Below are 27,208 nucleotides of genomic sequence, written 5' to 3' on the forward strand. Positions count from 1 at the left end.
GGGGTTCCTCACTGGAACAGATGCTCTGAACGCAACAGAGCAGTCCTCTCGGCCCGAAAGCAGTCAGAAACAGCAGATCTAGGAAACGACAGCCGCATGCAGTTCTACCGGCTTCAGATTTGGATCACCAACCGATGCGGCCCTCAAATAGCTCCGATACCATGTAGGAATTTACAGGGTAAGTTCCAAAGAAAGAATACCAAAAGGACACCGCTCACAACCAGATCTCAAATCAATACACCAGTATTTTTGATGTGGTTAAAACCCTCAGAGTGCAAGGAGGGAAACAGTCCACGGCCTGTCCCAACATGGGTACTACAGGCAATTTATTAATCAAAGAATGAAAATTTACATAAGCTTCTCTCATGCACGGATTACCCGAACAATGACCCTCCATGCGCTTTAAATAGAACTCATGGACCAATCGGGTGTCAAGCCACGGATCAAGTGTCGGTAATACCGAGGTGAGAGTGAACCATCGGATCACTACATATCGTGACCGTCGGATTGTAAGTTACAAAATGTACAACGGTAAAGAAACACACTTTACCTAACTCTAACCTAACTCTATACTAGACCAAGTTGAACTTAACTATATCCTATGTGTCGGAATATCCTAACATTTTCCATGTCGACTTTTATTGCAACTTCATGCTTCTCTTGAACTTTAGGTGGTGTGATAGGCTAGAGCTTCATCTGGAGTTCTATAATCTGCATCTGCAACTCAAATTTGACTTTGTGCACCTCTGTGTTTGATTCCTTGACCAATGCTACAAGCTTGTGAAGCTTCTCTTTTGAGGTTTCCTCTATTTGGATCTGGAGCTCTCGAAGCTCACTACAATATTTATTAATAACCTCTTAGAGTTGTTCTCTACATGCAACTGTCTCGTCGAGATGATGTATTTCTTTATTCTTCTCATCGAACATCTGTTGGTTATTGTTTTTCACTTCTTTTATGACCAACAGAGCGCGCTGATCCCACACCTTGAGTTCATCTGTAATGCTCTGATGTAATTCATGCAATGTCTGAATGGGGAGCACCGCAATATTGAGACTCAGATTCTTTAATTTTTGTGCATCCTCTCGCTCTTCTATAGTCTAGAAATGTAGGGATCCATTTGGTAAGTGCATAGCTCATATCTCTGTTTTTAGTACTGTTTGTGCACTGATTGAAGTTGAAGGTACCACACTCACTTGAATCACACTCGCCTAAACCACGCTTTCTTGAACCTGCAACTCTTTGAAGCGCTGTTGGACCTCTTTCAATACTCCCTTGTATTGATCTTCAATGTTTCCCCAAATATTTGTCGTCACAGCTCTGACGGTGTTTCCAGTTTCATGAAAGTCCCCCTTAGTGAGGACCATCGTCTTTGCACTGGTGGATTTGTCTAACTTCTGCTTCTTCCACGTGCCTTCAACACTTTTATTATTCTACATTTTCACTCTAAGTGGCGAATCGAAGTCCTCCGTGTCCACAAAAGGGTCTTCCCACCTTGATCACCTTCTTCGGTGGCTTGTTTCTCATGTTCAACTTCACATTCTATTTCATGTGTAGTGTTCTTCTCAAGATCAATTGTGACCTTCTAAGGCACCATCTTTTTATCCTTCTTTGCCACTGGTGTTTCGGTCTATGCACCTTCAGTTGCTTGCTTTGTCTTACTTGTGCCTACCTACTTTTCCTCTTCTTCATTTGGGGTGAGCCAATTACTAGACCACTTGCTTATTACTAGTAGGATGTCCTCCTTAATAACTAAGTATGGAAAATCATACCATATCTCCTCCAAATATTTCTTCATGTGGATATATACATGGTGAAAATATGCTTTACAGTAAAAAAATCTATGATAGTATTCAAACAAAATTGGTGATAGCCACAACTTCTAGTTGATCACTCTGTGCAGATCCATCTCAAATAAGACCTAGAATAATTTCTTCTTTGTAACCCGAGTCAGTACCATAGATTCCCAGAACGAAGCATACCTAACAACCTCTCACACAACAAGGTCCATAGTGGGGAAATGTGACCCTTTCGGCATTCTCCACGTTGTTAGTGTGATTAAGAGAAATAACCACACGTAGTGGAATTATATCCCTTCTTCTTGCACTTCTCAACAGTCATCCAAAAATTCCTGACATAAATACCCTACTAAGTTAAACTAGACCCCCTTGTTGTACTTCGAAGCCAAATATACAATTGGGGCCGACACTTTTTCCACCTGACACTTTCTCATGATCTTACTAGCCAAAATGTGCACAAAAAACAACACAGGCAGATCATTAATAGAGCTAATGGCATATCCCTAAGATTTCTTAACGAAACCAAAGTCTTCCTTCATTTGATCAACCAGGTTTTTCTCCAAAGACTTCCCAACAAATGTGTTGGTGGGGTTCACTCCTTGGTAAGGCAGGGAAATGATTCTTGTAATTAACATGTCATGAATGGGGATCTTCGTCTTGAGCCACAAACACCCATCATGCACTAATGCCGACAAATGGCATACACAAATGGTATTTATGTTACTGCGCCCAAAGTGTGGAACATAGAGCATATTTAGCAACCTAGTGCACTAAATTCCTGTCACGCATTTCATTGGCTCAACCCTTGTCACTCTAGCCTCTTCATAGTAAACTAATTTTAGGTACTTTCTTAGCTCGAAGTTGGAATACTTGCTTTGATCATTCAAATCCTAGTCCTCCATGCACAGTTGTCGCACCTTTGCCAACAACTCTCCCTCAATCTGCATCTCCTCCAATAACAAAGGTCTAATGAGCTTAAATTTTATAGCATCTGGGTCTCAACCAAGAGATTGGTTCCACCTCTTCTGTGCTAATATCCTCTATTTCGCTGACCACTTCTTCCTCATCCAAATCTTGGGGCTCCATTAGTTCCTTCAACTTATCCATTCTCTCCTTAGTCTATTGTTTCGTGGGGATTTTCCTCAGTGATTGCCTAACCGGAGGCTTTTTTGGCTTCTTCTCCTTCTTGGTTATTGTTGTTGTGGTAGTAGGCTATGTCCTCAACGATCTTTGTACAGTGGCATGCACCAGCATGTAGAAGTCATAATGGATCCTAGCCCTCGTCTAAGAAAATCTTACTCAATCTCCTCCTAATTCCAACCAGAAATCCAGTAGAACACTCAACTCACACTTAGGCGAAAAAATCACACTTTGAATTCTCAACAAATAATGTGTCGTAATGTGGAGCAGGGTGCCACATTTATAACCTTTTTCAAATTCAAACTCCACGATCTCCTTCACATCCTCCTCATAAACGTGAATCTGGTGGAAATTTTTCCCATATATGCTCCTTAAATACATTCCCCTCGCTCCTTTTAACAACAATTTCCTTGTGAAATCAACTGTAGCAGTCCAAACGGTCATATTCTAGATGACTTATGTGATACCCTCCCCTGCAGCACAATTACTGCTTCTTCGTTGCAGCTTCCTCCATCTGCACCATCCTCCTGAATACTACACAACCCTCCCTCTTCGGCAAATTCCTTCTTTGGCAAATTACTTTATAGATCCGTGCTTCTTTCCAGTTGCCTGTAGCACTAAGACTTGCTAGGAATGGAATCATCCATGTAGATTTTCAATCTACTACCATTTACTCATCCAACAAATAATTCTTCATTCAGCTTCGTGAGTTGAACCGCACCACCATTTGAGATATCCTAGATGAGTTATGGTCCTAATGAATGCATTTTGAATTTTCCCAGGAATTTTTTGAACTTACTATCGCACAACAAGACCAAGTCTCCATTCTTGAAATTTTTTGGCTTAATACGTCAGTCATGTTAACCCTTTTGCCTGGCTTTCTGCACTTGTTGGTGAAATCCTACAATAAAGCAATCTTCCTTAAGTGCGATCAGTTGTTCCAATCTCTCCTCCATAATTTCATTGAACGCCATGTTTGGGACTGAGGAAATTCTAAGACTCGATATTATGTATTCCATAGGAATTATGGCTTCCTGTCTATAAACCAATTTAAACAGAGTCTGTCCCATCAACTTCTTGCAGGTAGTCCGATATGCCCATAAGACTGCTGGTATGTGCACATCCTAATCATTTCTATTGACGCTGCATACTTTATTTAGGGTGTTCTCCAAAATTTTGTTGAAAGTCTCAACTATGCCATTCACATGAGGATGATAAGGAGTGATCTTCTGGTGATCTACCTGAAACTCCTCCACCAATGCTTCAATAGTGTTGTGTAAGAAGTGCGATCCTTGGCCACTCATCAAGATCTTTGGACACCCAAATCATGACAAAATAAACTCAAAGATGAAGTTCACAACAATTTCCGCATTGTTAGATTTTAGGCTTCTATGGAAGTTTTTTGCAGTGGTATGATCCGAATTATCCACAGTTTTGTGTTCATTCTGTTGACCTTTCAAACCCCAAAGAGGGTCCATCATCAGGACTAATAGAATATGAAATTTCATTCATATTCTATTAGTCCTGATGATGGACCCTCTTTGGGGTTTGAAACGTCGACAGAATGAACACAAAACTGTGGATAATCCGGATCATACCACTGCAAATTTCTGCATTGCAATCCTTAACTGGTTGTGCTTCGGCCCATCTAGTTAGACAATCTGTTGTAGTATTAATGTATCACGCACTAGTCTTCTTTCCCAACGGAATGATTACCCAAACAAATCTAATTGTCCACTTATCAATGGCCTTCAAGGTGACTTGTGGATTCAACGTTAAATCATCCCTTCTTAACAGCCTTCTGGTCCTCTGATAGACATCGCAAGCACTACAATATTTTTTGAAATCCTTGTCCACTGTGGGCTGCCATAGTGCCTCTCTTAAAATATTCTGCACAATGGATTTTCCTACATACTGTCCTCCCGTGAAACCACCATACGCTTCTGCCAAAATATTTTGTATTTCGTGCTGAGGGACATATCTGCGCAATATCTCATCGGGGCCCATTTTATACAAATGTCCAGCAATCAGAGAAAAAATTGCAGCTCTGCATATGAGTTCTTTATTTTGTTGAGTTGTATACTTCTCAGGGGCTACTCTGGTAGACAAATAGTAAATTATATTAGCAGAATGACCATCATCAACCCTTACTGCAAAGACCTGCACATTAGGCAGTTCTTCTTCGATGTTCATTGGTTCCTCACCAGTCTCAATTTTGGATAATTGATCCAGCCCAACATTCCATCATCTGGCTTAACTATCACATCTAAATCATACTCTTGGAACAATAGTAGCCATATGAAAATATTTCCCCCCAACATAGGCTTGTTCACCAAGTAATTTAGCGCAGAATGGTCTGTGAACATTTTGAAGTGCATGCCTAATAAGTAATGTCTGAATTTTTGCAACATGTATACCATAGCTAAGCCCTCGTGTTCCATTGTCGAATAATGTATTTATGCCTTAGATAAGTTTAGACTAGAAAACGAGATGGGGTGGTCAGGATCCCCTTCTCCTGACTATGCTAAGACAACCCCCAAAGTTATGCATGACACATCTACATGAACATGGAACTGCTTCTTCCAATCTAGAAACACTAGAAGCAGTGCAATGACCATTTTTTCCTTTAAGATATTGAGGCTCTTCTAACATTCATCATCCCAAAAAAATGTGACATCTTTCTTTAGTAATTTTCCATCAACGCAGTGATCTGCGCATAGGCTTTTATGAACTTCTGATAATAAACATTATTCCCTATAGTCACGCGTAGCTACTTAACATTCTTTGGCGGATCCATATTGAGGATAAAATCATTTTTATAGGGTCCACCATCAACCCCTTCTTACAAAAAACATGTTCGAGTAATATTCCATATGGTACACAAAAAATAGACTTTTTTATGTTCAACAAGATTTGGTATTTCCTACAACTATCTAACATCAAGTGTAGACTTGAAACATGCTTCTTTAATAGTCCAAAGGATGTCCAGTCGTCAAAGTAAACCTCCAACAATTTGTGAATGAATTTTTTAAACGCTGTGACAACAACTTTGGAAAATATCGCCAGTGCATTCTTCAATCCAAATGCCATGATTGTATACTGTAACGATCCCCATTCCGTAGAAAAAGTGATCTTACTCATATCTTTCGGCGTGATCTTAATCTGATGGTACCCTAAGAAACCATCAATAAGGGAGTAGGCCTCCTATCCTCCCACATTATCCAAAACTTCTTTAGTAAATGGTGTTGGGAATGGGTCATGTATGCATGCATCATTAAACTTTTTGAAATCGACACAAATCCTTATCTCTCCCTTAGTATTTTTCTTCTGCACTGCCATTGGGCTTACCCATTTAGATTCTTCCACAAGTTCAATTATTCTATCCATGACCATCTTCTCGAGTTCCTCCACCTTCTCTTTGTATTTTCGGTTTAGCCTATGTGGTCACTATTTTACAGTTCTCACATCTAGCTTCAAAGTGATATTCATTACGCCCATATCACATACAATACCTTTTAACTCATTGAGTTTGTCAGAAACAACTTCTGGTACTTATGCAGTAATTTAGCGACCTTACCTACTATATCCTCATCCTAGTAATCTCCAATGTGCACAAATTTGGGCTCTGCCTCTGAGCCTATATTGACATGCCTCGTCTTAACATGCTGTGTTATGTCAGGTATCTCAACTTTTGGTCCCACAACCTCACTTTTTCCTTCTGATTTAGGGATGCTAATGTTGTGTGGGGTTCCTCTTCCTCCTCTACAGTCATATTATAGCATTCGATTGCATGCTGCAACTGCATGTTCCAATCAGGTTGTACTAAAGTCGTGGGCTCATTTCATGTTTGGAAAATTATTGCTCTGATTTCTTGAAGGGAAACATTGATACACTAAAAACCATGTTCAAAGCTAAAGGTCAATATGAAGCTTTCTTTCAGACCATACCAGTCGATAGTGCCATGGCACAACTATGTTTTGAGATACCAATTCATCGGTATCACATCCAAAATGTGGACAAATATATGTACCCATTCTAGTCGAGGTTCCTCACCCCATGTCACAGTCCAATGAGACAAGTGTTCTTAGGGATCATCCTTACCATTGTACTTCTTTGTGAGCCTTGTGTTTACATGCCTGAACCTGAGCCTCATCAATCGACGATACTCCTCCCAATCTCCTATATTATCTTTATGCATGCCCCACCATCGCATAGGTGTAGCCCTCAAAACTATATCCAAGGCATGGAATCAATATTTCTCCAGTACACCCCTTTCAAACTCATCAAGAAATAAGCTGAAATAACCTAGCCCATCATAGTAAGGTAAATTATGTACCTTTGCTAAGATGTAGTGAAGAGATTTTGTAAGTATATCACAACATAGAGTAGAAACTTCATGCAACTAATTCTGCGAGTTCTCTAATTCCTCATCAGAGTCTGAGACACACGAACTATCCTTTTCCCATCTTATCCTCCCATTTGTGATGGGGTTGATCCAATCCTCATCCCATGTCGTTAACTTATATATATGGTCAATATCTTCATCGTGATATTTGTCATGGACAGGTTTTGTATAACATGCTCCTTCAAAGGGTCTAAAGGAACAATGACCCTAGTACCATTCTTCTCAAATACCATACTTCTCCTTTTTAGATTGATTATGACGTCCATATCAAAATCCCAATCGATTTTGAGTAAAGCTGGATATGGATTACTGCCATCCACAATCTCAATGACTTAGAAAATTTCCATCACGCTCGCTCCTTAAATGTCCTCAACAACACCCTGTAATCAACCCATCAGAATAATTTTCTGCCAATTTCCCATAAGCAGTTGAATCGATGACCATTATAGCCTTGGTTGCCCCATCCACTCCCACGTTTGCTTCAGTAATACATTCGCATCTGATCCCAAGTCTAGAATTACTTGATCCATTTCAAATTTGTCAATTTGTGGATTTAATCACATTTCTCGGCCAGTTCTTTTCTCATTTTTGTTGACATTGTTTACTATGCATTGTCTAGGATATGACTTCTCTTTACTGGCGTAGTTGTCGATTATTTCTTGCAATCCTTCCACTAGCTTCTGATGCGTTAACAACTTCGTACATGTCTGCAGGAAGGACTTTAGAATGGTAAAATCAGCGTTCTTCGTCACAGTAACTGCTTTAGGATTATTCTTTCATGGTACTAGTTGCATTGGTGTCTTTGACATCGAAGCTCCTGGGTCCATGAAACTCTTCTTCATTTCTAGGAAGGTTTGTTTCTCCGTCTACATATTGAATCCGATACTTTTTTCTCTAGCCTTCCAGACCCATGTATCCACTATAGGCTTACTTGCTTTTGTTTTATCTTAATACGATTGACTTATATTATGTTTTGACTAAGATCTTGTAGATAATATCAAAATAAATAATGTTGAATACAACATATTTGTTGTTTACATAACATCTTTTAATATTCAAATTGAATAAAACTTATTTCAATCATATTTGTGTTTTTTAATTGAGTTGTCCATGCATTTTGGTATATGGGTGGGTCAAAATATATATACAAATGAATTTATAATTCAAATAATTTATTTTTAAAATTGAATTGTAATAACATACATGTTGATTGCACTAAAAGACACTTTCTACAAGCCAATATGAAGCATGATTGGTTTTATTTCCATGTTCAATATTAAATTAATGCATGATATATTTTATTTCATTTTAAGTGTCAAAGTGACTTGCATCATAACTTTTAAGATTGTACTTATTTTCCTAGTCTATGAAACTGGAAATCAAAATTGAACACATATTTTACTAATAAAAGTTATAGTATATAGAAAAATTATTAAATTAGCGAAATAATTTTAACATATCCATTTAAACTTAAAAAATAATCAACATCCACAAACAAGACTAATACAAATCCACAAACTAAGATAGTGAATACATGTATCAATAAACTATCCATATGGAAATATATACAAATTACAAATATCACATGAACATCAATAAACTAAAATAATAGGCATCCATAAACTAAGATAATGTCCATGATGTACATCCATAATGATCCAAGTGGATATTGGCGGCCACCAACATGTTCCACTTGGACCTCCACCATTGTTTCTTTCAGTTTTTCAGTTTCCTTAATTGTAGCACAATTTACTATTTTTGGTAGTTTTTCAGGTCCTGAAATTCAGGAGCTATTTTGAGGCCCTAAATGATGCTTTTTGGGAAAATCAGTTGATATTTTTTTGTTAGTAGTTATAGTCCTTGGATAGATCTTTCTAACGAGGCATCATACCCATCAAATGAAGACCATAGTTTTGTGTTTCATATCCTACGGTTAGGTTTTTGGATGTTTGGGGTTTTTTAGTGCTTCTCAATAATAAATAGGCCTCAAGCATAATTGTAGCATAGTTCAGAGGCATGTGGCTACCACATCTCTTCTCAGAGATAAGCTAACATTTCCCAAGCTAGTCTTATTTCCATTCTGTTTGTAAGCATATTTCAGTATTTGATATTAATGAAATGAAGTGTTATTTTTGCTGCATCTTTGTATTCATGGTTATATCTGTAATTTGTTGTGTTCCTGTTTAAATTTGGATCACATAAACTATTCATGTATGAAAATATACAAATTTTGTATCACACATATGAATATGGACTATGAAATGAGCGTGAAAATACAAACTTTGACGCGCTAAGTACCACCAAAACTCTTATGTGAGTTATTTCGCACAAGGTAAGTGTCCATAAGATGGTACTGCAATATAACACATTCAAATTCAAAATAATTAGATAATTATTTGCAAAAAATAAATAATATGGAAATAAATTATATTCAACCACATTTTCAATTGTAAACATATATACACAAATCTACTAACCTCCATCAAGTCCAAATTCAAGTCTGATAGGATGGGGGTCTGATCATGAATCTGGTTTTGGTACTCCCTTGCCCGTGGCTCGATGATTACGACATGCATCGATGGACCTACATCATTAATGCCTATAAACCCAAAAACCACTCATGTGTTCCACATAACAATGCAATCAATGTCACTCTGCGTATGGGCTTGTGTACACAATGGAAAGGACATATTATAATTAGTCTACAACTTAATTAACATATTTATGTAACTTCAAAAAAGAAATATTTGAAATCTTAGCAGTAAATAAGACTACCTGAACTATTGGTACATACTAACTCTCCTACACATTAGTGAACATATAATGTGGGGGTGGAGGTGGAGGAGAATCCATGGAAATTTTCTCTGGTTGAGTATGCCATGGATGATCAACTACCCCATCACATGACCTCGTAAGCTCATCCATGTAGTTGTGGTGTGCCTACATGTTATCATGAACTGATTAATATAAATTATGCAATCTAATACAAACTAGAAATTTTAATATAAATAATTACGCATAATTTGATAATAAGAGTATTTTTTTTTGTAGAAATATGTACCTGGTCTATATCACATGGGCCATGCACCCTCAAAGTCTCATGAATGACATCATGATACATACATATATGTGTCAAAATCTAATCAAAGGGTAAACTTGTGAGAAATGCATCATCATATAAGGGAACTAGTGGGTCACGAGGTAGTGGTGGTGGTCTTTGTATCTCTCCGTGCAATGCAACATGTGTAGTAGCTGATGACACCTGCATTTTGTCTGCAATAGTCACCCGCATCTCACCACCAAGATGCAACAACTCCTCTAACTCTCCAGGTAATACCATGCTTCGAGACAGTAGTGGAAATAATCTTAGAGGTGGTGGTACATGACGAAGTTCCTACTAGCCCCCTCGTGCTCATAGGTTTGTTGCCTACCAGTACCATAGAAATGAGATTCAGTATCAGTGTAATCCAACCTCATATGTAACACAAACTCAGCATATATTTTCTTAGAAAAAGAAACTGCGACCTGGTCATGGTTGCAGAACATGCCTGAAGCTCCAATGAATCTATCATACATGAAAGGGGTTGCATGAACATTACTAAAATATCTCAAGGGGATTGGACCTTTATGTCTAGTAGGGTGATCTAGAGGGATGTCAAACAACTCCCCATGAACATCAATGTCCTTGGTGGCCTCTTTCACCACCTCCCAAGAATCCAAGCCTATAACCTCATGCCTCCTGACCCCATGTATGAACTGTAATATGTGGCTATTTGGGCTCGACCCCTGGTATGTCTCGATCAACCTAGTCATTTTATCCAACATCAAAGAAAATGAAAGGAAATTTAGTGAGTTGGAAAGAATATTATTTATCTCTGATGTGATCTGTGTATGATGGGTCATAACATCATATAATGTGATCTAAGTTGTAGCATCATCCCACGGAGGGATCGATGTTGCACTCTGATCCTCAACTTCAGCCTGCTAAGGACCTGTAAATCATAAAAATAATTCAATATATATATAATTAACAAAATAAAAGCATAATATAATATACACTGAATTCAAACACACTAGTTGAAGACAATTTAAAAATTAAAGACAATTTAAAGACACAAAATCATAAAGCTTAAAGAGGATTTAAAAATGCAGGAGGTGTACCTGAAATGGGCAAATATGGTCCACTGGATGTATAAGCATGGTCATTAATAGAGATAGAAACACTGCCTCTGACAGTCCCACTAGCATCAGATGTAGGATCTACTAGGGAAACACGAACTCTTGGTGGGATACATGATCTATCGTGAGCCCAGCCACGTATAATAGAGCCTCTCACACTATGATGGCTTGTAGTTGTGGTGCATATATGGGATGCCTCAACATATTACATATAATACATATAAACTAATCCAAGAAAAAAATGTTGAAAAAAAACATTTCTAAACTCAAGCATAAGAATCTAGCATGAAGTCCTAAACCTTAGAGTCCTTTTTTGGATAATTTATCAACCAAAGTACATTGAGTTTCATGTAAACACAATCGAAATAAATGATAAAATTTATCCTCAAACTTTTTCTCATTTCTAAAAAATGCATTTTATTCATAGCACAACTATATGTAAATATATATGTAAGAAATTGAAATAAACCTATTTAAAAAAATAATAAAATTTCATGACAACCAAGTACTATAATAGACTTTACCTTCGTAAAGTTTCACTTCTACACATGACATGTAGTAGGTGCAAGCACATGAAGACAATGTTTCTTGTACAACAAACTACATAATGAAACAATATGGTACAAATTAGAAAAGAGTCTAAATGATTGTATTCACTAGACCAAATACATTTTTTATGATGGATTTAGTTTATCTATCAATGATGCACTATTGAAACATGAACTTATATATATATATATATATATATATATATATATATATATATATATATATATATATATATAATGTTTTGTTAAATAATTATGCTATGTTAAATGTTATAGTTATATTATGTTATAGTTATGCACAATGTACATGTTACACTATGTTATGTTTTGTTACACAATATATGTGTGTGTGTGTGCGTGTTATGTCAAATAATTTTATCTTATGATAGTTATATAATTATGTTATGAGATATCCAATTATAGTTACATGTTATGTTATGTTATGTTATGTATTCTTTTTTCCTGTAGAAAAAGTCGTACTTTCTTTATTAATAAAGAAACTGCATTTTGCCTGTCTTCCTTGCCCAGTCAAAACTGTGTTCGCCAGTTAAGGCTTTTGGAAAAAATAACATAGAGAATCTATAAATATAAGTACTGCTCTACACAGAGAGCTCTGAAACAGTAAAAACACAAAAAACAAAAATAAACAGTAGGAACTGAGTAAAAGTGGTCCACGCCAGAAGCACAGAGATGGAAATATGGGGGTAAATCAAGTTTTCCTCCCTTTTTTCTTCTCTACCTTGCGCCACTCTCCTTGGGTAGGAACCATGGGAACAAGTTGAAGTGGGTTTTCATCACTGGGTCGAGGGTTTTCCTTGTCGGAGTCAGAGGTGTCTGATGTATGTTTCCTTTTGGTTCCACTGATTTCCATTATATTTGAAATCTTTTCCGAATGCGGCTCTATAGACACGTGTGAAGATTTCTTCTGAGTTTCTGCTTGGCTATTCTCATTCAGGGTGGGCATTTCCTCCTCATCATCTTCCTCCTCCTCAGGATCAAGTGGGGGGAATGACCAACCCTTTTGTTGTTTACTGGATTTCTTCCTTCTTTGACTGTGTTTTTTGTATTCAGGGCAGGCATTTTGTAAGTGCCCAGTTTTGCGACATATTCTGCACCTAAATGTTGTGTTTTCATAATCTAATGTTTACATCCAGCTGCGATATTTATGCTTCAGTTGTATACAGTCTGGTAATCCTTTGCTGAGATCCACTTCCACACAGATGTGTGCGAAAGTAAAAATTCTATCCTCCACACGTTGTGTGTCCATTTTAATATATCTGCCAATGGTATTGCCTATGCATGCAAGAATCTTTTGGTCCCAAAAATGTATAGGGAGGTTATGTAGACGCACCCATACTGGCATCCTGGAAACAATGAAGGAGTTGGCGTCAAACTCCGGGAACCAAGGAGTGATAAAGAGTCTTGAAGATCCCCAGAACCACGGTCCCTCCTGAATCACTAGGTCCCTGACCTCTACTGATTGAAATTTGACTATAAAAAACCCTTTGGAGCAGAGGAAAATCTCACAATTTACGGACCATCTTGTAAGAATCCAATGGAATAGGTCTATGGGTTTTGGCCAGAAACCATTGAATCGACAGATCATGGCTTGCTTTTCATAACTATTACATACCTCCTCAGTTTCTGTTGTTTCTATTGTTAGTTCAGGTGTATAGTGCAGCTGCTCCACTATATATGGGCTGGGTTCGATTCCGACCTGCTTTGGAGATGCTGTAGAAGATTTCCCCCTTGTAAAACATTCTTGTAAGATATTCCTTGGCCTTTGTGTTGCTGATGTGAATCTGGGTTGTGTTTTGTTTGGGAGCCACTACCTCCTTCTGATTGTTTAGGTGGGCTATTGGTTTCTACACCTCCTCGTAGCCTCATGTTGAAAATTATGGTAGATCATGACTTGATGTTGTAATCCTTGATAGCTCCGTGAACCTGTAGCAATCTTCCCTCAAATAGCAAATGTTGTTGATTATCTGGGTAGCCAATATGGTTGGCAATGTTAATCTTCAGATATGTCACACAGTCTGAAGGATGAACCTAGATCAGGGTTGATTTCCCAGAAGGGGGCTTTATAAAGATTTTGGAAGCAGTTAGAGTTTAGCCCATTGGATTCCAAACTGGCATTCAGGGGCCGGGAATTCATCCAATGGTCTTTCCCCATTTCTAAAGGGACTTTGTCTGCACCAGGTTCTGCAATCGCCGTGGAGGTAGTGAGAACTATGCTCTCCAGTTGCAGGCTGTCATCATGCTTGTTTTGACGGCTATACCCTCGCGTATCCCTGTTCTAGTGGCATACTTTAGTCCCAAGTTTCAGAGCATCTTAGTCTTGGCTCATCTGTCGAGCGTGAGCCGGATCAGTGAGATCAAAGCCCGATCTGAGAGATTTGTGTCTTTCCATGGTGGGAGAGAACAACCCAGCTACATGCAGCATCCTTCTTTGGCCCATAGTAGCAGATCCAGTGTATAGGCCTGCAGATCCGAAACTGACAGCATTTAAAACCCCATTCCTTGTCTCCCATCTACTTTTGCTCAGATCGGCCAGCATTTCTACACAAAACTGGAGGTGGTTTACCCTTTCCCCTTCTGTGGTGGGCATAGACTCTGTGTCGTCTTTGGTTATTCCCCGATTCATAACCCCCCAGCCACCATAGCCGAGATGCATCACAAATGTGGGCACGGAAGGGGTCAAGGTGCAGATCAAAGCACCATGGTTTGATTCTGCCCATCTTGGGCAGCCTTTCTCGGCACCTTACGTATTGGATCGGTGAGTTGCATAGGCATCCATGGGAGCAATGTGCAACAGATCCGACTTCTCTCTTATCATTAGGAGAGAGAATTTGTATTGTTATGTTATGTTATATATATATATATATATATAGTTATATTTATAATTATATAGTTTTTAAAGAGTTGTAGTTGTATTTATTGTTAAAAATATGGAACTATAGTCAAATTTCTCTTTGGATAGCTCATTTGATGGAGACAATGATGTCATTGAGTTCCTCTTTTTGAGATGACCAAAATCGACCTAAATATCACTCCAATTAGATAAGGAAAAGTGTACTTATGAAGGAAATACCACATATGGACATTTGAACAAGGTCAACCCTAAAGAAAATTGCACTCACATGGAATCATATAAATACAAGTGACGTCAAGATCATTTGGACATCATCACTAAAAATCTTCTTCTTCTCTTCTTCATTGATTGGCTAACAGAGGTATGAGGTAGGGAAGACAACAAAGGTTCACAAAGCCCTGAAATTACAGGGTCTGAGGCTCGCTTATGTTTTAAGGTTTTGAGTTACAGTGGTTGGCTTTCCATAAGGTATATTCATTCATAGTAGCAGGAATCATAAGCTCAAGTGAGCCACTCGAATCCTTCAGTCGCATGCACAAACCCTCATCCATGTGATCAATAAGTTTGACTATTGATCAATAAGTTTGACTGAGTTTTGACCATTGACTGTAGTTGATTGGAGTTGACCGTAGATGGGAAAAGTTGTCTCTGATATGTTTTGATGATGGAAACATATTTCTTAATATTTTTGGGTTGTTTTACTAAATGATATTATATTGGTCTCATTATACTCCCTGTTGAACATTTTATGACAATCTAATAGAAGAATATTTTCTCAAAGGGTTTTTTCCCCTAGTGGGGTTTTCCCTGGTCTTTGACCAAATATTGTGTCTCTTCTTGATGTATTGATTGTCTCCCTTATCATTTCATTTATTTTTCTATCTTCAATTACTGTTAATGAATGGAAAGACTAATTGTAATTTGAACTATTTCTAATTGAAGTATTTAATTGGGCTAAAGTAATTGATACAACATAGAACAATCTAAAAATTAACATGTTATCAAAGCTAAGGTGAAGGACAAGGAAAAAATAAGACAATCATTGAAACATTCATCTTTTAAAAGTTGACGTATCTAATCTATTCAAGTCAATATGTCTTCCTTCTTGAAGCAAAATGGAAAATTGGGTGACTCATCTAATTTTACTGAATGGAAAGTCATGTTGGAGGTGATAGTTGATAAAAACTATGTTCTGGATTACATTCAAGGGAAATTACATGAGCCTTTAGAAAATGCTTCCATCGCTATTAAGAACAAGCACAAGAAAGGTGAGCTAAAAGTAAAGAAGATTATAGTTGATGGGTTACAAGATAATCTACTTGCATATGTTGGAAATTTGAGAAGGTATATAGACATGTATGGTAAGATAATTGGAATTTATGAAGTCAAAAATTTGATTGAAATCATCTCCTTGAAAGATGAACTCAAAGACATGAAAATGAGCAAGGGATAGTTTGTGGAATCCTACATTATGAGGATATGTCACCTTATATATTAATTGCAAAGAGTTGGGGAAACTATGTCTGACAGGGAATTGGTGATCGTAACTCAAAGAGGTCTCCCTCCTGTTTGAGAAACCTTCATCACTAACATAAGAAATTACAATGTACTCCCATAATTTGATGAAATTGTTGGAAATATTAGTGAAGAAGAATCAAAGTTTATATCAAGGGGAAGGATTCAAAATCATGAAGTGGGAGAAACTGCTGAATTTGTCACTCAAAAAAAGAAGAAGAAAGGAAAAGGAGGTCCATCAAATTCAAGAAATCCTCCACCTTGAGATACAAAAATAAGGAATGATAGAACATCATCTCACATTGAATGCTACAATTATCATAAGAAGGGTCATTATGCTTGATATTTCCCCAAGAAGAACCATGGTCCATGCTACAACACTAGAAGCAACAACAAGTTTGATGATTGAAGAAGAAGACATGACTAAAGGAATGAAAGAGGTGACAGAAGAAGAAGAGATGCTCCAAGTGACCATGAATAATATCACCGTCCTCAAAATAAGTCAAGATACTCCATGTATGAAAGTAATATTGGCAAACAATCTAATTATATTCTTATTTCTGCTCTTACTAGTTCCTCTCTTTTGAATTCATGGGATAGTTAGTTTGCTGATAGTGGGGCCACTCATCACTTCTCTAGTTATAAGGAAGTTCTCTCTAATTTGGTGGATATGGAGTAAAATTTGAAAATCATTCTTAGAGACAACTCCACTCATCTCATTAAAGGTTTTGGGCCTGTCAAATTTCATTTGAATTTAGGAGAATCTATTTTTCTCCATGGTGTGATGTATGTTCCGGGGTTAAAGAAGAATTTGGTATCAATATCCTCTTTGGAAGACAAATTGATGAGGGCTACCTTCATCAAGGGAAAGGTTCTTACATGTCTTGTTGGTCACCTATGAGAGATGAATTCATATTAGGATCAAGATATGAAGGACTATATAGGGTTACTGGAAGACCACTTCTAGCATTGGTCCATGATATTAATCATTTGAGTGAGCTATGGAATCGAAGATTAGCCCATCTACAGTATGATACTCTTCCAAAATTGTATAAATTGGTTTCAGGGATTCCCAAGATTCAACCACAACAATATGGAGTATGTCGAGGATGTGCCAGTGGGAAGAAGACAAGAGGACAATTTCCCTCCACTGAGAACAAGAGAAATGACATCCTCCATCTCATTCATTCCAACTTGAGTGGTCCAATGCCTGTACACTCTCTTCGTGGACATATTTATTATATCAATGTCATTGATGACCTTTCAAGAAGACATGGATATATTATTTGAAGCATAGGGATGAATCCTTTGAAATGTTCAAGGAGTTCAAAGCTTTGATTGAAAATAAAACAGGGAAGAAAATCAATATATTCGGATCTAACAATGTTGGAGAGTATACTTCGAATGAATTCATTGATTTTTTCAAGAAGGAAGGTATCAATAAGGAAATGAATGTGCCCTATACTCCCTAAATAAATGGAGTAGATGAAAGGAAGAACAAGTCTATTGTAGAAGTCGCTCATACCATGCTCCATGATCAAAAGTTGTTGAAGTTTCTTTGGGGAGAAGCAATGAATGATGTCGTATATTTTCAAAACAGGGTGCCTCAACAAGCATTGGACAACAAGACCCCTAAAGAAGTGTTCATAGGCTTCAAGCCTGATGTTAGAAATCTCTATATCTTTGGTTGCCCCATATATTTTCATGTGTGGAAGGACAAAACAAACAAGCTGGAAGCCACGAGAAGAAAATCTACATTTGTTGGATATTGTGAAAATTCTAAGGCATTTAGAATATATATTCATGGTAAAAGGAAAGTTGAAATTAGTAGGGATTTTATATTCGATGAATATTTCACTGTTGGAAAAGCAAGAGACCTTCCTCTTCCTCCTCCTCCTAAGGAGAATGATGATATGGACATTTTGGATGGTCCTTTTGTACCTGAATCTAGGACAAAAATTGTTGATGATCCCATGGAGCCCATGGGTCCATTAGATCCTCCTCCATGTGATTCTCCCACTAGGAAGATTCCACTTTGGATTCGAGACGCATTATAGGATGATGAGGGATGAGATCCTGTTGAAAGATCATTTAGAGAGAGGAAGAAGCCATGCAAATACCAGGGATATGTTTCATCCATGAGCACTATGATTCAAGACGAACCTCCCACATTCAAAGAAGCTGTAAAAGAACAAGTTTTGAAAGATGTTATGGTTGAAGAATATGAATCTATTATAAAGAATGATGTATGGATGTTGTACTGAGACCGAAGGGGAAATATGTGGTGACTATTATAGCTCCAAATCTCACTCTTATGGTTTGTGATGCTGCACTCATGGCCCAGGGCAACCCCTCCTTCCAGACCTGGTCCAAAAATTTAAAAAACAGTGTTTTTTCCCTTATACGCGACATTTCCCTGAGTTAAATGCGTGTATACGTGGGTAGGCATATACCCAACCCGCATATATGTATTAAAACACTTAAAAAAATATAAAACTCCTTAATTTCGGGCGGAGATCGCGGGTTTTACCTGTTGATCACCTGTTAGTGCCCGTGGCCCAACTGTTCCCAACCATCTCCCAACTAAAAAACTACTTTGGGAGAAGCATAAAACGGCTTCAATGGGAAGGCCTAAGGGAGGAGAGAAGAGAGAGAAAGGTTATTATGATGAGATTTCCTTGACCAGGTCTGAAGATCCTTGTGCCTCCTGCACTTCCCCCATTTTTACAGGAAACCCTTGTTTCCTTGTGTGTTGATGTCCATCCACTACTTGTGATATCATGGAGTAAGTCATGGAAGGAGTTTGTTAAAGGCTTGAGGCTAGACGAATCCAGAGGAAGGCTGTGCTTGGAGCCTGCAAAAGGATGACTCAGGTGAAATTATTCCTTTCTGTACTTTATTTGTCTATAATAAAAGAAACACATATCTTTGTTCCAGATAGAAGTCTTCTTCATGTTTATGATATTCATGTTAGAATTCATATGTGAATGGTTGTTTAAATTTCATAACTAATTACCTTTCTTTATAACATGAAGATGGTTTCTTTATAAGGCTAGTCCATATATTGCTATAATTTTTAAATTGGTTGTTTTGCAGGTCAAAGGAGCAAAAGAAACTCCAAGAAGGGTTTGGACCATGGAAGGACCTTCTCAAACGTAGGACCTCAGGTATGCCCTTTATCATAGAATTTCCTTATACTAGTATAATGGTTGTGTGGAATGTGTGTTTCTCTGTATAGACAACTTTCAGTCTGCTAGGGTTTCAACCCAAAAGCCCTAGGGGAACATTTCCCTTAACAGAATTGGTGACTCCGCTGGGGACAACATTGTTGTTGTTCCTAGTTTGGGTGTTTTCAAGCCAATCAGGGTTCAGTTGCCTGTTTGCTTGCTGTTGCTGTGTGGTCTGTTTTTGAATTACAAGTTTGGTCAGTTTCTTTAGACTGTTTTTTATTTTCCTTGAAATAGTTTATATACGTTGTTTTTCTTGCTTACAGAGGCGTATATATGTATGTTTCATTAAGTTAACCAGCGTATACGCAGGTTTCCTTAGACACAGTCGCGTATACACGCAATCTGTACATCAGTACAGTCACGTATATCTTCTAATTTTCAAGATTTTTTAAATCCTTTTGTCTCTGAAGGTCTGTCAGCTAGTTTGATTCAGTCTTAAACAGTCACTTTCCAGTGTCAGTTGTTAGTTTTACAGCAAGCATCTTGTTCCAAATTCTCTCTGACTGTAAGAAGTGTTGGTCTTGTTTTTGTTGTTGCAAGCGTCATTGTTTTTTGCTTAAGCATGCAAGATTTCTTGCTGGGAATCTTGGACGCTCTGATTCATCAGGGCGGGAATATTGATCTCAATCTTTGTGTCAAATCTTGTTTTTGGTGACTTTTTGTTTGCTTGACAAAATTGCTTTTTGTGACCATCCACTTTTTGTTTCATGAAAGTTGTTGATTGACATTTTTTTGAAATTTGTCTTTTTGATCTTTTGGTCTTTGTTTCCAAAGCCTTCATTGCTGCTTTTGATTGTTAAGAGCATCTTTAAACACATTTCTTTTTGTTGAGTTTTCATCCACTGTGTGGTGTCAACTTGCAAAAGTGTTTGTTGCCTATTCTTCAATCACAAAGTCTTGTTGAGAGCATTTTTGAAAAGACATTTTTGTTTTTGCTTGTGAAGAAAACTTTTTGAAAAACTTGGTTTTGCTTTCTTGAACTTTGTTTTGAGTTGGTTTCCTTTTAGTGAATAAAAGTTCTTTTTGCTTGTCTTGAAACTTGTTTTTAGTGTTTAGACGAAATGAATGGTAGCATCTCATATTCCATCTAAACATTTTAAGTGGCAAAATAAAAATTGATAAGCAAGCAACTTTCATTTCTTGATTTAAGAGTAGTTTTGAGTCTTGCATCAGCATATAATTGTTGCATTAGGATAGATTTGCACACCTTTTTAGGCATCCATATCTTTGTTAACTTTCGTGAGTGTGTAGTGTGAATTATAGAAAAGAAAAGAAAATTTGTGGTTTTCCTTGAAGTTCCTATGAACCCTGTAGAAATTTCTTTTCATCGAAAAATGAAAACAACTGCATTTGCATGTAGTTTGGTTTTTATTAATTTCTTTTGCGTCAAAACACCACTAGTTTCACTTCCGCATATCCCATGACTTAAAGAACATCCTATTTTAAAATCAAGCGCTAATTAAAATTCACTAAAACTTTTTATTATCAAGTTAGATACACCAACAAGTTTTAGGATTTTAGGGCCTTGGATTAGGCGAGTGGAGAGTTAACTTTCCAAGGCCATTTAAACTGTCAAACATAGGAGTCTGAATAGTGAGTGAAAATCCAATAGCGTTAGGAAGACCAGGAAAGCTCCGGATCTGGGAGTTAAGCATGAGGGTCTGTGAAGATAGGGAAGAGAGATACCCCCTTTCCTACTTGTCCGAACTTACCTCACGACTATTCCGCCTGGCTTCTGCGATGAGTTGGTATCCATAGTTGCTACTCCTAGGGATCTACACAGGTGGTAGCGGAGGGGAATCCTGTGGCACCTGTTATCTCAAAATCATGCCCTGGAAGGCTGTAGACCAAGAAGACTTCAAGTAACTCTTTCAAACCAACTTTTGGCTAAGGCTTAGCCTCCTCAACCTGAGAGGGCTCTCTCAAAGGTTAATGATTTTGATAAAGATTAGATGGCTAACTCTATGAAACAAGTGAAAAATATGAATGGTTGTACATGATCAGTAAACATCCATTGGGCTTATGGAGTCAACAACACCTCAATATAACAATGAACTCAACCTTACATAGAAGTCAGGGCATTCAGCATTTAAACATTCAGAACATAAACTCATATGGGACCACACAGTTTATAAATGTATACAGGAAGTCAGAGCACATTCAGTGAATTCTGAGTGATTATACATCCATACCACTGTAAAAATTAAGAAAAGGACAACATTACATATTCTGAACATAAAAAATCCTTCATGAATCCTGAGAAGTAAAGTTCAGCATGTATATTACTGAAAATGCGTTTTACATCAGCCAAATACCAGTTTTTTTCATAAAATTTTCCAACCCTGATTACATTGCTGTTTCAGCTATATATAGAGCTATTATTCTAACTGATCGAGATTCCTCCTCCAGCATGAGGGGAATTCGAAAACTACTTCTATTACTGACACCTATTTAGCTTTTAACTGCCTATTAAATGTTACAAACTTCCACTAGACCTTCTAGATATCTAAATCAAGTAGGACTCTAATTCCATAACAGTCTTGGTCTACAATCATCCTCGTTCTTTGACATCTGGTCCCCTTCTAGTTTGGCTGTGATGGGTCTTCAAGGCTCCATGTTTGTATTCAATGTCACCTGTTTTCCAATACCCTGAATCATAGGAAACTGCCCCTGTGTACCGGTCTTTAGTTTGCCTTAATATGTCCGGATCCAACGAAGCATATCCTTTATCTTTTAATTACCCAAAATGGAGCAGACAGCCACGTCCTTGATGTGCTGTCCACCGTTTTCATGCGTGAAAGCCAAAATTCTTGCAAACTGTTTCACATATCCTGAAGTGTGGTAAATATGCTCACTTTATGATAAAAATCTAAAGTTGGATTCGAATGCATATTATCTCCACGTGTCTTGACCTGGTTGAATCCTAATAGCTTCAGCTAATGCCTTGCATACCTTGTAGACATTCCCCTTTCAAAATTCCCGCTTATAGTTCAAAACTGTTTGATTTATGTTGAAATCATCACTTTCAGCAGTTTCGTAGCGTGAAAACAGCTTGTTTTTAACCTGAGACCTTTATTAAGCGAGTGCTTGATTGCCAAAAACTTCTTTAGACTTTCCAAAGGCCGAATAGGGATTTAGATTTCTTCAGAAAGATAAGATCAAGCAAACTTATCAAAATTTTGAAATGAAATCTTACTTGAAATGAAAACTCATTTAGCAGGTCCTTTAAGCTGGCTTAGCTGTGCCTTCAAATCTTCAATTTGTTTCTTCATAACCTTATTCCTAGCTCTCAGTTGCATATTGATCCTTCTGATGTACTTGGCTTCTTTGATTGCTGGTACTGTCCAGGTGTGAAATTGTGAATGGCCATCAACCACTGAATTCAACTGGGCTTCTACAGTTTCATTCCCTTTCCATAGAGCTTTATAATAGTTTGCGTGTATGACTGCATGTCTTCTAGCAGCTTTCTTCAATTTGGCGATCTCATGCTTAGCTGATTCTAATTGGCTCTTTATGGCTGCTATATTATCTTCTTTAGATGTGATGACTGTTTTGCCTGTGTTTTTCTTTTGCCAGCATTGTGACCCTTCCTCTGTTTCCTCTGTTCTTGACAGTGTTTCCTGTACTTGCTGGAATCTCCTTGTCATAGGTCTTCTAGGTTTAAAAACAAACTCTTCAGCTGGCTCATCAAATTTAAGCCTTTTTGAGGCCTTGGCTTTCTTGGTGCTTTCTTGTTTTGACTGTATCAACTCAGTTTGGACTGGTAGAGACTGCTCAATGTCAATAGCCTGTAATAAGGCATTTAAACTTCCCTTGGACACTGGACTTTCTTTGACTGCTACAGCTTTACCTTTTTCCTTATTCATCTGGCTTCTTGTCCTTATCCTTGAGACTACTTCAGATGTGCTTGTTTCAGGTACAGTCTTTCTACCATGAGCTTTTTCCTTAGTTGATTTCTGAGGTTGATCTTGGATGATGAGTGGCTTCACTTGTTTTCTTACTTATGAATTTGGAACTCTTTTAGCTCTTGCTTCTGTTTGGAGCTCAGCTATTGTAGAATCTCTAACAGGTAGAGGAGTGAGGCCAGTCTGGCTTTTGAAGCCAGCCATAAAAATGAATGAATTCCAATCTCTATCTATCTTTTGGAGCCCATCTAAAACCAGTAGTTTGATCAAACCATGATGAAACAAAGAGGTTTCACAATCCTCTTTCCTCAGCTGTACCTTATCACACATCTTACTCAAACTACGGAAAAGATAAAAAGGTAAGTCTATGGAGACCTTTCCGGTGAAATGCAAAAGGAGTTTAAAATGGTAAGAGTAAACCTTGTTATATCTTCCTTCACAAGTCAGATATTTCTGTATGCAGGTGAGTAAATGTGCATAATATTCCTTGACATAACTCCTGGGCACTGCCTTACTTAAATCTTCATTTACAAATTCATCCTTCAAAAACTCCTTGCAAGGATTCATGTCAAACTTGAAATTTTTAAACCATTGCTCTTGTCCTTGTGGGATCTCTGTCACAGTAGATATCACTTCTGGTGAAACCTGCAATTCTATCATGGCTACCTTTGAATTCAAGCATGTGAAGTTAAGTGCAAATTCTTTGGTTACCTGTGCATGCCCTCCTTGTAAATTTTTGCAAAAATTCCAGCACTCGGCCTTTTTGAATGCTTTCTCCACCTCTTTATTTCTCAGCGTTATATCTAAGCCTTCACGCTCAGTCCTTAGACATTTGCCGGATCTGTGCTCCTTTTTCTCCATTGATTCTTCCAAATCTTCGCAAACAATGACTACCAGCTCCGGTTGGAATTGTGATTCAGCTTCTATTTGAATCCAGCCTCGCTTGATTATCAGCCTTGCTTGATTATCAGCCTCGCTTGATTATATTTGCAGTGGAATTTAAAAATTTTCCGTTTAAAATCTTTCAAGTTGTAATCTTGCAGATTTGTCATTTCATGCAAGACTTACGACCATCATTAAGTTTTATGCACGGTGGTCTTTCTTGGAAATGATGATTCATGCGTATCAACAGATCTAGTGGTGGTGATAGTGGCAATGAGTGGTGAAATGTGATAAGAGGGGTACATGGGCTGACATGAGAGGACACGGCCTATGACTCACCTAATGGATTTAACATTTTGGGAAAGATTCGCTGCGAAATGTACGAATCCATGATTTCGCAGCGCGGTCAGTTTTAAATTTGAATGATGCGCTGCGAAACTGCCTAATCATGATTGCGCTGCGAAACTGCCTAATCATGATTTCGCTGCGAAATTACAAAAAGACATGGTGGCTGACATAAGATAACAGGTGGCTATAAAAAAATGGTAGATAGAGGGGAACCAATGGGAGCGGAGAATAACTTGACTCAAAAACTCTTCAAAACTTCAGATTCTAAGGGAAGAAACTTAAAAAAAAAATAAACTAGCACTGACCTTGTCATCGGGCTAGGATGAAAAGTTACATATATCAATTTTAGTTCAAAGTGATAACAGTGGCTCCACTTGGGATAGTGTGCTCCTGTAGTACACTAAGAACTCGTATGTCCAGTGCTTTGTCCAATTTATGAAAACATAGACGGAGTTGACAAGCATCCTTTTCTAGCTTTGTGAGCCTTCACCTCAGCCTTGAGCTTCCTGTTCAGCTTGTCATTTATTTGCAACAAAGAAAGACTAATAAAATGGTTATGTACAATGCTGTGAGAAACTTGGCAGAGATTTAATCAATTGTAATGCTTTAGGAACCTGCCATTAACAGGTCCTCCAGCATACGGTGTTCCATCAATCTCTTGTAGAATGTAGGTGTTATTCCCATGGAAAGCAGAAATTTGATATGTCCCTTTCCACAAATTTTCAAATTTACCATGTTTACCTTTCTCTTCAATTCTAGCTTCCCATTTGAAGACTTTATCATGGATCTGGAATGTAACTTCTTTGATCTTTTTGTCAAATGCTCTCTTGATCCTGTTCTGGTTTTGTTGATGACTGTCAAACACCTCATTTCTTTTCTCTTGCAAAGCTATTAGCTGATTGATCCTTCGTTGTATAGCATTTGGTTCCTCTTCTAGTCCTTGAATCAACTTCATTACTGGTACTCCAAGGGATGTTCGAAATATAGCCTCTGCCCCATATACTAGCTCATATGGTGATGTTCCAATGGACCTCTTTGTGCAAATCCGGTCATCCCACAAAGCATATCTCAGTTTCAAATGCCAAGCTTTTTTATTTTCTTGCAGCAGCTTCTTAATGATTCTCACAAGGCTCTTGTTTGATGATTCAGCCAAACCATTTCCCTGTGGATAATAAGCAGTGGAATGTCCAAGGGAGATGTGATACTGATGACAAAAATTAATCATCCTTTTGGACTTGAAAGCTTGAGCATTGTCTGTAATGATCTTCATTGGGCAACCAAACCTTGATAATATATTATTTTCTAAGAAAGAAATAATCACTGAATCATTTTCTTGCCTTGTGGGTATTGCTTCTATCCATTTTGTAAAGTAATCGGTGGCTGTGAGAATCCAGCGATGCTATCCTGATGAAGGAGGATGGATTTCCCCTATAAAGTCTAATCCCCACTGCTGGAAAGGTGCTTCAAAATAAATAGGAACCAAGGGCAGTGGCATAATCTTTCTCTTTCCTTCAAACACTTGACATTCATGACATGTGGCTATCTTTTTATAGATATCTCTAAACATAGTTGGCCAAAAATAGCCAGCTCTCAAGACCTTGTTTGCAGTGGCTTTCCAATAGTGATGTCCTCCACAATCCCCTTTATGAAACTCATCAATTACTTTATCAGCTTCTTCTTCAATGAGGCAGTTTAATAATATTCCTCCTGCATCTTTCCAAAACAAATTTTGGTCATACACAAAATATCTGAGAGATTTCAATTTGGTAAACCGAGATTTGGATTTTGAAAGGTTATCAGGAGCTCTATTATGCTGCAAAACAAATGCTATATCCTTATACCATTCTGAGATCAAGAATTTCTCATTTATTTGGACCAATTCCTCTTCATTTTCAGAAATTTCTGAGATTTCTGTGCTTAAATTAATATCAATACAGTCCAAATTTGGCTGAGTCAACAATTGGGCTAGGCCTTGACCCTTTACCAACTTTGTGGGTTTGATCTCAATGTCATACTCCAACAGTTTTGCTATCCACTTTCCCCTTTTTCCATCTGGATCAGCTTGTGTAAGAATATCTTTTATAACAACATTTGGGACGTAGGCAACAATGTGAGAGTGCAAAACATAGATTCTGAAATCCTTAATTGCTTTCACCAATGCATAGGCTTGTTTCTCTAAGATATTATATTTCAATTTAGCATTGGCTAATGTCTTGCTAAAGAAAGAAATGGGTTGTTCAGTACCTTGACTTCCTTTTTGCAGTAAAACTCTAGCAATTGTATCTTCAGAAACGAATGTGAAGATAAGGAACTCCTTGGTAATATCTGGGCTGATAAGTACTGGTGCTTGAGTAAGTGCCTTCTTGATCTCTTCAAATGATTTCTTT

The 27,208-nt window shown here is 37.7% G+C and overlaps 1 protein-coding gene across 1 annotated transcript; it reads right to left on the minus strand.

The window, feature by feature from the left end:
* Nucleotides 1–4,617: 4,617 nt before the first annotated feature.
* LOC149207808 (uncharacterized) lies at nucleotides 4,618–5,130 on the minus strand. The gene has a single exon (XM_089398153.1). It carries the CDS (start codon nucleotides 5,128–5,130, stop codon nucleotides 4,618–4,620), a length of 513 nt encoding a protein of 170 aa, XP_089254279.1.
* Between the last annotated feature and the right edge of the window lie 22,078 nt (nucleotides 5,131–27,208).

Source organism: Pinus tabuliformis, chromosome 1_2 (assembly GCF_031772625.1).
Source record: "Pinus tabuliformis cultivar Carrire ecotype Pingquan chromosome 1_2, CPIR1, whole genome shotgun sequence".
NCBI lineage: Eukaryota > Viridiplantae > Streptophyta > Pinopsida > Pinales > Pinaceae > Pinus > Pinus tabuliformis.

Excerpts from the sequence above, each read along its gene's own strand:
- LOC149207808 (XM_089398153.1), bottom strand. The coding sequence starts at position 5,130 with ATGAACATCGAAGAAGAACTGCCTAATGTGCAGGTCTTTGCAGTAAGG.